This window comes from Cryptotermes secundus, unplaced genomic scaffold (assembly GCF_002891405.2).
Source record: "Cryptotermes secundus unplaced genomic scaffold, Csec_1.0 scaffold247, whole genome shotgun sequence".
In the NCBI taxonomy this organism is placed as follows: Eukaryota; Metazoa; Arthropoda; class Insecta; order Blattodea; family Kalotermitidae; genus Cryptotermes; species Cryptotermes secundus.
The window spans coordinates 2,710,247-2,723,403 of NW_019740656.1; the positions used below are offsets into that span (position 1 = coordinate 2,710,247).

The 13,157-nt window shown below is 36.6% G+C and overlaps 1 protein-coding gene across 1 annotated transcript in view; it reads right to left on the minus strand.

The window, feature by feature from the left end:
* Positions 1-633: 633 nt before the first annotated feature.
* Positions 634-13,157, minus strand: part of LOC111872381 (sodium-dependent neutral amino acid transporter B(0)AT3) — a 55,181-nt gene continuing 42,657 nt past the window's right edge. Inside the window, exons 6-13 of the mRNA XM_023866201.2 lie at positions 12,178-12,339; positions 11,335-11,445; positions 9,630-9,831; positions 8,619-8,806; positions 7,190-7,391; positions 6,198-6,357; positions 4,739-5,002; positions 634-3,448 (exon numbers count right to left, since the gene is read on the minus strand). Coding sequence (XP_023721969.1) covers positions 3,262-3,448; positions 4,739-5,002; positions 6,198-6,357; positions 7,190-7,391; positions 8,619-8,806; positions 9,630-9,831; positions 11,335-11,445; positions 12,178-12,339 — 1,476 coding nt within the window. The 3' untranslated portion in view covers positions 634-3,261. The remainder of the gene's footprint in view (positions 3,449-4,738; positions 5,003-6,197; positions 6,358-7,189; positions 7,392-8,618; positions 8,807-9,629; positions 9,832-11,334; positions 11,446-12,177; positions 12,340-13,157) is intronic.

Sequence of the window (13,157 nt, forward strand, 5' to 3'; positions counted from 1 at the left end):
TATTATAATTATTATATAACTTGAAGCTTTCAAAGTGACATTATACAATAAAACTTCCTCAGAACATCATTCATGTTGATGTGGCATTGGTGTCTCACATTTCTGAGACTGAAAAGTCAAATGTCAACTCCACATTGACATGGCTGACTGCCTAACAAGACCTCATTATATATTTATTATATCTGGCTTTGTGCAGTTGTTTACCCCCTTGTCATCCCTTTTTCCAGCATAATTAAAATAAATATTTCAATGACACAACTAGAATGCATTTTCTACCATAACAACAATCCATATAATTTTATGAAAAATTTCAAGAGTACTATCTTCTGGGATGTGATGCAGTGTAGTCTGGTACAAAATCACTGATATTTCAAGATCAAACAGTAGGCCAAGCCTATGGTTAGCGTAAGTCCGCACCATAGTTCAAGTAGTTAGTCGCTGGCTTCCCACCGCGGCAGCCCAGGTTCGATCCCAGGTCTGGTCAAGTGGAATTTGTGGTGGACAAAGTGGCGCTGGGGCGGGTTTTCTCCAAGAACTTCGGTTTCCCCTGCATCTTAATTCCACCAAATTCTCCATCATCATAATCACCCGGGGCAGATACAATAGGCCAATCAGTGGCTGCCATGCTGAGTGGACCCAGTTGGACTCCAACCCCTCACTAAGCAAATTTTAATCTGGTCAGTGTGAAAGCTTCAATTCATATATATATAAGCAGGGTGATTTTCTTTGTTGCCAATCTTAATCCATTATTTTTCTCCATTAAAGAATGCATGTTTATCAGTGACAATATACATAATATACAGTTCCTATATGAAGTTGTGCGTAAATCTCAGAATGTTAAAACTTGGGACTAAAGGCCTTTCAACTTTCACAGGATTGTAGGAGTTACAGAAGAAATGTCTTCATCCATAATAATAAACATTTATATATATGATCTAGCAATAAAATAGCTTATGATTGGAGGACAGCAATAAACTAGCAAAAGAAGACCCATGAAGTATTACCCTTGTGTAAAAAGATCACATATGAAGGAATCATTATTGTCAATCACTATAATATAAAAATTAAAACATTTTTTCCTGAAATATCACATTAAAAGAGATTTTAAAATATAATAAAATATCACAACAAATGTTGGCAACTTTTGAATAGCCAAATATTTCTGGATAACGGTGAGACACATACTTGCCTCAAGCAATAATAGTGCCTGTTTGAAAAGAACAGCAATCCCTCGACAACCACACAGTTTTGCCAGTTTCAGCTTTCAAGCATATATGGGTTTCCATTTGTACACAGTTTTTCTCACCACTTTTTTTTGTCTTCTGTACCTTCAGTTCTTAATTTTAGTAAATACAGAAAAGAATTTGTGACTTCCACATCAAGAGATTCGCATTTGTTAGACATAGCGCTGTAATAATATCTAAAATCAGTTTTATACATCCCAAATTATTACTACAGTGCATCATTTTCTAACATTTTTTATTTTCACACATGTTTATATGTCCAGTATTTTTGTGGGTTTAGTGAGAGAACAGGTAACTTAGTTAGGCTTTAATGAATGCTAACAGCAGCAATAGTCTCCCACCTCACCCCAGTGTCCCAATATAATATTGGTCTTACCAGATGTAATGTTTTTCAGGAACATAACCCCAAAAGTTGATGAAGAATTGCTGTGTACAATATAAAAAGACAGACTTCTGCACACTGTGATCCATGCATGGGTTCCAGTTTCAAGACATGTGTAAACATGTCATCACCAACAAACACTGGTACAAAATATAGGCTGTTTATGGATCAATGTGCTGGACTCCTCAAATTATTCAAGCTACAGCAACTTCTAGTACACTGTACTGTAAACAGCCTCAATTGTCTACAAGAGGGTTGTCCAACCTCATCTCAATGAAGGGCCAGTTACATAGTTCAACATCATATATTATAAATAAATATTTTATAAGTTGTAGTGATATGAGGTTCCTTACTTGCTATTTTAATTAGTGGGTGATTAATTCACATGGGTTTATTCATTATTTTCCTTGTCACTGAGGGTATTGTTCATTCTGAGTATTGTTTGGTTCTTAATTGCATATTCCTGTCTTTTAATGCATATGTAAATAGAGATATTTTGTACACAGAAATGTTCCAACCAACAAAACGAACAATACATGCCTACACATTTTAAATAATATGAAATTGTGTTTCAATTATCTATAATTTTAAAATATACAATATAATATCATAATTTATTAATTGGAACTAAAGCATAAATTAGTTCATATAATTTACAGATCTAAATCATTCAACTAATTTTAAATTTCACGTAATTTTCTCATGGCCACCAGTTGGACATCCCTGAACTACAACACTTTACTTGTACCTACCCTCAGGGCCTTTGTAGTTATTTACAGAGATATGTTGTCACAGAGATTAATATTCTTGATAGTGTTTTGAGTATTGCTGCATTATCGAGCGTCTTTATTATTACTTAATAATTCACAACTAATCTAGTTCCTTAATTTCGCTCGGATTTCTGCTTGTCACAGTTTAAGGATTCATTAACAATTACTGTGGGAGCTGTCCATAAATCACAGACAGATACAGTAAAATGAAAATAATACAGTTCATGCATGTAATTCCATTCCTCAAGTGGGACAGTAGCCAAAAATGCAAGTTTTCCATGTATTTTATTGCTTAATGTGATATTCTTTGTGATACAATACATGAATTGACAAGTAATTCTTAAACACTATTAGGCCAGGTAGCGGTATGTATATATGTAACAACAGAACTTCTGTTGAGGACTTTCCATTTTGTGTAGTTTGTGGTTCATTTTACATTGCTGTCAGTAGGTAGACTATATAGCGTTGAAAGAATTTCAATTTTATAATGGTAATATTAATGTAAAGTAATGTAATAATGTAATAATATTATTTTATATATTTGCTTGCTTATTCTCACCACTGAAAATGTACTCAGTTATTGTAACTTATGGACGGCTCCTTGTAAGTAATATTCTAAATAAAATATATGATTATAATATATGTCTAGAGAAATGAAATGCATATGTCTGACTGTTTCAAATTTGTTACCTTTTCTCTAGCAATATATTATAAGTTAGTTCTGATTTATGAAGACTTAATTATCTTCCAACATGTATTTACAATTTAATTTACCTTACAGCTAATTACACAGTGTTTCTGCTGCATATTACCAAGGAAAACTGGGTATTCTGGCAGGCTGAAATAGAACTTCTACAATGTGACACTAGGTGTCATCCTCATCAACATCTCCAGTAGGGCAACAAAGCCCTTCGGTTCCATCTTCTCGGATGCAAAAGAGTGTCTTTTCAGCTGTCGTCACCTGATGGGGAACAATTCCGTGAAATTCCCGCAGGTCCTCACTTGGAAACCAGGCTTTATCGTTGTCTTCAATGATCAATATCCCAAAGGCCCTAGAACAGTCATATTTATGCGTGAGAACACAAGAGAAATGAAAAACCGTGAAAAACAGATAACATTGACAACTGCAATTGGAGGAAAAGTAAGGATACAATTTAGATCATGGTCTTACATGCTATGACACCCTGCTGTCAACAGAAGGATAAGAGTGAGAGCATCAGAGAAAAAAGTGGCCACCTAGGACAGCACATTTTATAACCTCTGTTACTGGACTTTTGTTAAATCAAAGTAATTTCTGCTGACACTTTGTTCAGATCAGGATCATTAAAAGGCAGCAAAAGGGTCACAAATTATGCATTAAGGACAGTTTCTGTTACAAAGTCTGCAATTTTTTCTTTAATAACTGTCACAAACTGTTGCGAGACTTGAGTTGTTTATAACTGCGGGGTGGGGGGACAATTCTCATTTGCTGGTGTGGCACTTAGGCTTGTAACTCCCAAGACTTTTACCATGAAGATTAAGACAGTGAGGTCTTTTGAAGACCCAGAAGACCACAGTAAAAATTTTCCCTTGATGCCAACTACTGAGAGAAGTGGTGAGCTAAGCAATTAACACTGCGCCGATGTCTCTGGCTGTGGCAGTTTTATTGTAAGGATGGCAAGCCAATGTAATTGGTTCATGGCATGCAAGGATTTATGCACTGCAATGTATCAGTCCTTGAAGGGTCATGCGTTCATGTTGGGTGGGGTCCCTTATCACCATGGCGTGGTGCTTCTTCAGGTTGCGGATGGAGAAGACCACTTCCAGATATGGAAGGTAGCTGCAAATATATTGAATGAGCAGTCATGGACAACAAATAAGTGGTGGTCCTCCTCACCGTTAAAAATAAGCTTGTTACAATATGTCACAAAGGACCTTGGACTTGGAGCTACACAACTGGCAGCTTCTCAAGAAGAGTTCAGTTCCATGAAGTTAGCTAGTTAGAATCATGTCTTCTGGTATTTAACGCAGTTTAGTCCATTATATCCCAGATAATCAATCTTTCATAACCACAGCTGTGATGACCTCAGATCCACATATAAGTCACTTTTTGCATGAAAAAGTTGTATTTTGTAAATGCCACCATGTAACAGCATATAATGGCTCTGCGTTAGGAAATATTTTACATTTACAAAACTTGCTACTTTGTAGAATAAACTGCATTTATTTTGCAAGAACTATCTTCCAACACAGAAGTGTGAAACTGGAGTTTATATGCAGTTTTCATGTTGTTGTAAGAAAACATGCTCTTGAAGGGCTAAGGTAACATACATAGCATACAATATTCACAGCATTATGCTCACCTGCATATTCCCACTACAGGGATCCAGAGTACGGATATGAGAATCAAAAATGCTATCAAAATGAGAGCCCACAGGGGCCATTCATGTCGCTCGGTGATGCCCTTGCTGGACACCCAAGCCGGGTAGCCACTGCCATCCATAATTATCTCCACAAAGCTTGCCACTAAGATGGACAGCATGGCTAGAGGTGACAAATACTTCCAGCAGATAAGCCAGTAGAGACCTGGCCGTCGCCCCGTCATCAATTCAATATCATCAGCGAATCTGACACAAAGGTTTCGTTAGAACACTCTAATTAAACTGCACTTATACATCTTTCTTTATGTGACACTATTTTCAAATTTTCTGATTTTACACTTTCATCAAATTTATGTTTATTTTAGGTGCTCGCCTCAAAAGTTTGAAACTGAGGTTTCACAGTAATAGAACAAACAGAGGGTTTAAAATACCATATTCCCAGATATTGAAGATTAAATATAAAGGCATAGGTGGGTCTGGGTACTTTCGCAGTCCTACTACTATGTCGTGAGTTTTGTGTAGCTGGTATTTCAAAGCAATATCATAACTTCACTTGCCACCTTATTCAGAAAGTATGCCATTCTGTTATTTTTTCAAGCTTATTTCAATTTCCTCTCCATATAAAGTACAAAATTTTATATCTGATTATATTCGAAGATGGATGTCAGTTTTAACTTTTAAAATATTATATTAATTATTTATTAATACAGTCATTTTTCGCTGACATAAATCAAGTTTATTTTAATACTGTGTCTGGCCTGTAACAACAGACAACGACCAACTATTCTCTAGTCTCTCACTTACTCTTTTCTAGACATTACACTTATTTCACCCTTACAGTACCAAGAACAAATAGACTGAAGGTAGAAAAGAATATATCAAGCCCCATCTTCAATCAGGTTCACCCTCCATGTCCACCATTTTGTATTACAACAATTCCCCTTTGCACTACAGGTGAATATCTACAGTGTATGGTAGCATAACAATTAATGAAGAGTATGGTCTCCTGGGTTGCAACATGATGTAGTTCATGAAGAGCCTGACATTTTGAAAGAAAATATCAACTTCACCTGCAGGGTCAATGAGGCTGTCTCTGATATACATGGAATTACAACCCCGAAAATTGCACCCTTCATAGTCGCAGCCATGAAAATCCCAAAGACAACATAACTAATATATGATAAATTAATTTCCAACCATTTTTTTTAAAGAACAAAGAACAGTTACATAACAATTTCTGTATGTACTGTATCTTTGGAGGTTAGTAGTAACAGAATTACATATATCTGTCACACCAGGTAGTATTTCCATTTAAAAGAAAGCATAAGACATAATTATTCTTTGAAACTTTAAAACTTAAACTAAAAACAAGAATAGGGAATATAAAAATATAACCAAAAATATTAACAATATATCACAAAAGTCTTATAGTGTAACTCACCGTTTCAGTCCATACACATATGAGACTCCAACACACTCAAAAAATGCAATGATGAGCAGTGGGAAATTGCCACTGAAGTTGTCAAATAAGATGAAGACATAATTCCCAGCTCCATGTGCAAAGGCCATTGAGATGGTGCAGCAAACCAGACATAATACTCCTGAATAAGAATAAAACCATCAGGAAATGAAGGAAATTACAACGTGAAAATAGTTCCTTATACAGAGTAGGGCTGTACTTAGGACAGAGTGACCCAAGGTGATGTTCTGGGTGCTAGAGTGCTGCCCTCCCACTTTTCCTAAGGACACTGATGGGAAACCTAAGCTGCTGTACCTTATTTAATTTATAATCTCTGAAGTGGAAGCATCAAGCTTGTATATGCAATTCAATTGTTGTCTCTTGTTCTAGTGTGCACTTCAAAGTGCACAGCTTTCACTAGACAAAAATAACAATGACAATATGTACACATAAGTGGTGGGCCTAACTGCTGGCCCTTGCACCACAATGTTTAGTCATATGTTGTGAATACTCCTCTGTTTTAACACTTCAACAATCCTGCAATTAGAATTAAGAGCAGATTTGTGTGGTGAATTAAGCTTGGGGCACATAGACACAAAAATATAGCCCTACTTCCCCCCCCCCAATCAAGAGAGTTTATTAGTCTAAAAAAAAAATAAAGAGACTGAAACATAAGTCTTCATTCATGATGTATAAGCATACAGGTGGGTGTATTCAGACAAATATTGTTACTAATATTCAATGAGTTTTCTTCTTTGGAACCCTAAATGTTATTGAATAAATACATGGATTTTTCTACTTGTCAGCTTTGAATTTTCACTCATCATGTATAAGCACATAAGGGGGTATATTCTGTCAAGTACTGCCATTAACATTCAATGACCCTTCTCATCTGGAACTTGGAAAACAAAAGTATAATGATGTGCTACTTATTCTGGTCGAGCTGTGGTCACATGAATGCTATATCTACAAACCTGTGAGTATTTCTTTCCGAAGATTAGGAAACAGCTTCATATCCACTATGGATGTCACAACTCCTTCTAATGTCCCAAACTGGGAGTCAATCCCAAGAGTGAAGAGCATCAGGAAAAACAAAATGGACCAGAATTGTGCACCTGGGAACTGGTTGATTGCTTCTGTGAAGATTATGAATGCGAGGCCAGTTCCAGAGGCTGACTGGAATTGGAAGTAATATGTTAATTCTAAAATATATTTCTGTTTCAATACAACAATGGAAATGCTAATGCGGTAAAGCCCACTTACTCCATGAACAAAGACACATCATACTTTTTGAGGCAATGTATGGAAGAAAAATCATGTGTGAGTTTGTCTTAATTTCCTGCTGGTGTTTGTGTACTGAGAGCATGTTTAACACAGAATCTAGTTACTTTCTAATGATGATGTAATGGTCTAATGGTGATGTACCCTTGCTCCCACAGGGGATGCAGTATAAAAGAAAACTGTAACGAATGCACATGTAGAGCAATCTGTAATTCATCAAGATATGCTTTTCCCATCTTATTAACTGCAATAACAATTACTTCCTTCCAGTACTATTTCTGTGGAGAAGATATGCTAGAACTTGATTGTGCATGTTTCCCCTTTCAAATTTTGAACCAATTTCTCAATTTCGTTAAAATATGGTGTGCCACTGAATCCGTATGTGAATGTTTTCCAAGAATGCATTTAATTAATTTTGTATAACAGATTCATTATTTTCTGAAAAATTTGTCAGGACTGCACACTGTCATGTACTGACAGAAAAGCAGCATGCTTTCTGCATATCTTTCCTGAGTCATCATTCACAGCCATACTAACATACATTCATAATCCCTATAAATCTTGCAACAAGAATATTACCTATTAATCTATAGAAATGTGTAGATATCTACTAACAAAATGGTGAACCATTAGTGAGAAGTTTGTGCCTTAACCACTAATACAAGGATAACTGACAGCAAATTGCTAAAGAGGACATACAGAGCCAGGCATTATGAAATTAACAAAGGATGGAAGAAAATTACTTAATGGTGAGTGTCATTATTTCTATTCTTTACCTAATACTACTACAATGATTATAAAAGATGTGATGGTTCCTTACACATGTAAGGAAAATAATAAATTCATAAAAATATTTGATAAAAACATCAAGGGAAGAGACAGTTTTGAAGGTCTAGCTGTAGATGGGAGGACAATATTAAGAAGGACATTGGACAAATAATATGTTAAGAACATGCAATATATTAAACTGATTTTGGGCAGTTCCAACAGAGGCTTCTGTGAACATGGTGATGAACCTTGTAGTTCTGTACAAACAGGATATCTTCTAGACATCAATATTCTATCAGTTGCTTAAAGAGATCCTGCACAGGAGGCAATTGTTTACTTAGATGAAGCATTTACATTGTCCAGCTCCTTCTCCAAGTCACACTCAGGGATAGGTGGCATGACTTGTGTTCCATTTGTCCCCACATTGATGATGGTGCCTTCAGGTGGGAGAGAAGCTAGTTCAAGAGGGTTGAAGGCCAGAGAGGCTAAGATTGAATTTCTTTCTTCCAGGCAACGTTCATAGATCATAGTTGCTTTGAATCCTATGACAAATGAAAATAAGAGATCATTATACATAGTAATTAAAAATTAAATACAGATTTAAAATATTAATAATATAATATTCATTCATTTCACAGTAATGTGACATATACCAACAGGAAGCTAACTGGACCAAGTTCTTCTGTTAATACAGACTTGAAATATGGTTCTCTTTCTGTCTGATAGAGGCACATATGTTGTGAAAACTCTATGTGATTCAGTGTTTGATGATTAATTCTGTTACAAGATCTGACTTAGCGTTCTGCTTTCTGCCATCTATGTGCAACATTGGTTAATATTCTCTCATCGTTCTCTCTGTATTGTCACTACATGTTTCTGCCTAACTGACCATCTTCAGGTGTATAGGTTGTTGTGATGTAGGAATCTGCTGCTCACTGTAATGCTGTTCTGCTTTTCTTATGCAGTTGTTACAAGCATGCAACAGTGCACATAGAGGCTATTCAATACCCCTATGGCCGCGCCATAGGTCAAGCGGTTAGTCGCTGGCTTCCCACCATGGGGGCCTGTGTTCGATCCCGGGTCTGGTCAAGTGGGATTTGTGATGGACAAAGTGGCACTGGGGCAGGTTTCTGTACTTCGGTTCCCCATGTCAAGCTTCATTCCACCAATTGCTCCACAATTACCCTCACCTATCATCTGGGGCTGGTACAATAGGCCAGAAGTGGCTGCAGTACAAGGGACTTAGTCCCACCCCAGTAGCAATAAAAAGAAATACCCCTAAAATCATGCTGTCCCAGGAGGCAGCTTGGTTTCCTTGTGCTTTCATGCCAGTCCTGCTCATATGCAACTGGTACTTATAATTACCTATGACAGAGAAGACAACAATGCCAGCAAACATGGATGTGAAGCAGTTGGTAAGGGACACCATGATGGCATCCCGGTAACAGTTGTTGTTAACAGGGTTGTATGATGAGAAGGCAATAAGGCCACCAAAAGCAAGACCCAATGAGAAGAAGATCTGTGTCCCTGCCTCCAGCCACACGACAGGATCAGTCAGTGTCCACCACTGAAATGCAACAGTGGCTTATATCAAACACAGTCTTTAAATAGGATTGCTAATTTGTGCATACCACATTTCTGGAGAAATACTCGTAATGCTAGCTGTTTAGGAAAGATGAGAAATTCTTACAAAATTTTAATCAGGAAACTGTTGACAGTTGACAACTTGAGAGGACTAGGTACATGCTTGAGACTGATATTAAAATTGATCTTTTAGAAATAAGGATTGAAAATATGGATTGGATTCACATGGCTCAGGGTAGGGTACAGTGGTAAGCTCTTGTGTACATGGTAATGGATATTCAGGTTCCATAAGGAGCAAAATATTGATTATATGACCTAATATTGGCTTTTCAAGAAGGATTCTGCTGCTCATAATTAATTGTACTTAATTACCAAATTTTTGGGGTGAATGTGCTGCCTCAGTATTCAGGACAGAGAAGTTTTCTTCCATGAATATGGAGGGTGCACATTCCTCTGATACACGGGTAACACTCTACAGAAGTATATGACATCACATTCCAGAGACAGAACTCTTCATAATCACTGATGTGAGTACCCCAAATCTCAGTTTCGTTCCCACCCTCTCCTTCTAATGCAATCTTTAAAGAGGCATGGATTGCACAGAATCAAAGAGGAAACGGTAGGATCAATAAGGACCCAGAAGGATGTCAGAAGGAGCAGTCATAGCAAGCTGATTTCTGGGTAAAAATTTAAATGTGTGACTGTCCAAATATGGGGAAGTGCTAACAACTCCACCTATGCAAATATACTAACGATACTTGACTTCATAATTACATACTTTGTATCTTGTGACGCCACTGTGTTTTCCAGTATAGTCCTTCTTCTTTTCAATTTAAGCTATATAATATCAATTTCTTAAACTCCTTACATGGGCATGCATATGGTCTGCTGCCATACATGGAGTGGCCATTTACATCTGCACTGTTGCCTTTTAAAATTGTAATTTTCTTGGACATCAAATGACAGAAATACAAAGAAACTATACATCAGTAATAAACAACTGCTACAAGCTAGTTAAGTGATACAAAAAGTCTACCACCTTGCTATCTGTGAATGACAAGTGAATACCAGCAATAATAAAAACTTACAGCTAAAATATGTTTTAGCCAGTTTTAATTCACAATGACTGTTATGAGCCTCATCCAGTATTCCTGCAAAAGGAGTTGAGGCATGAGTTTGAAAAATTATTATAATGTAGCTCCCTGAAATATTACTGCATGGCACTGATTGATCAAAGTTATCAGTGCCATGGGGATTAACAGAGAGAAATCCATCATCTTTACCTTTATCGGTGTTTTTGCCAGCTATATATACATTTTCCAAGAACATCTTTAACAAGTATGACTGACTAGACAAAAATGAACACAGATATCACTATATTTCAAGGAAATTTTTGACAGTTCAGTAACTCTCTCATAAAGTATGGGACACCATAGTTTAAAGAATAAGAAGTGGAAGCAGGAATGCCATTACTCCAGCAACATACCTTTGGTGTGAACAAATGTCGTAACCCATCTGACATCCCTTTCAGTGTAACCCCTCGGAAGAAAAAGATGATAAGCACAATATATGGAAAGGTTGCAGTCACATATACAACCTAAACAAAGAGAAAGGGTAAAAGATCAAGATGCTAGTAAACAACAGTAATACAGTAGGAAATAATATAATTTTAATTATGGTCTTCTAGGTCATGACACCACATAGTCTGATAGGTGGTAATTCATGTTTTGTTGGAACATGCTTCTACCATCTTCTGTCATTAAGATAGAGGTAGTGTGTTTTCTGAGACATAAACACCAACCACATTACACTGTGTCAGCAGACCACAAATTCCAATTTTCACCACCACAAAAATCTCAGCTCTGAATTCAATATTTTGACACTGTTTTGATATATATATATATATATATATATATTATTTTTGTAAGGTCAGCCAATCTCCCACATATGCCAATGACAATACAGAATGTCCCACAATAATATTACTACATTATGGTAAATTAAAAATCTATTATTTGGCATTGTGGCTCATGTCTCCTATAAAAATAACTTGACATTTCTGCACTGCATTTTCGCCTGTTCTTGCAATTTGTGTTATTGTTTTATTACCATCCTATAAATACAGGACAACAGGACACAGAAATTATTCTGGGACACTCTGCATATAAAATACTTCAATTTTCGTAATTGTTGAGAACTTAAAAGTTGACAATTACAACTAGAATATATTTTTGAAAGCATTTTCAGTGGCAAATTAATTTGTAAGATCACAGTTTTTCAAACACAATACAAAGTATGCATTTTTCCACAGAAAGTTGTAGGCATTTACCTTTCCAGAAGAGGCAATCCCTTTGATCATGCACATGTAAACCAGGACCCATGCAACCACAAGAGCAAGTGCAATCTTCCAATTGAAAGCTTCTGGACTGTTGATATCCTCAGAAACCATTAAAGTAGTCCGATACCAAAAGTACTGAGTTGGGGTGCTTGTCTGAAACACATAAATTTGGCATTAAATACACAATGTTTCAGGTAGCTTCACTGTACCACCTGCTATGTACTGAAATCACCAACAAACTAACTTTCTAATTAATAGTATGGAGAAGGTTCCTTCTTGAGAAGCTAATAATTACTTAGTCATTCATGAAGTTAGCAGCATTTTATGGACACCAAAAGTTCATTGTCATGCTCAGATGAGCCTGCCACTGATCCCTATCTTGAGCCATATGAATCCAATCCATATCTTTTCATTCTATTTCTTTAACATCTTTCATTTTTTGATGATCCTAGTAATATTTGGCAAGGGGTACAAATTATGAAACTCCACTTTATGTAATTTCCCCAGTTCCTCCTTCATGGAACAAAAAAATTGAAAACACTTTCAAAATCTATATAAGGCTACGGTACACCACATTATGTTAGATACTGTCCACTGTCTGTGACATTTCTAATAAGCTCTGTCCATCACAGTCCTATCATGGGTTTCTGTGAGAGTGCACAGGAGTCTCAAGGGTGTGAAAGGAAAGTGCATCTGAATTACAAATAAAGGCATAATTCAGCATTTCTTTCCCCAGACTAAAAAGAACAATTCAAGGCTTGACAGTTGACACTGACACTCCAAGAACTAAACTGGCTATTTCCTTGCTTTTTGTGCAGTGTCTTAGTTTTGCTTTTAATATAAAAACTAAGACGATGGGCAAAGTCCATATAGATAGCCATAAACAGAGTGTTACATATTGTAACATGTTGCGCGACTGAGAACCCCCCTCCACCCTCCTCTCCACGGTAACGTAGCGCTCCCCGCCACTC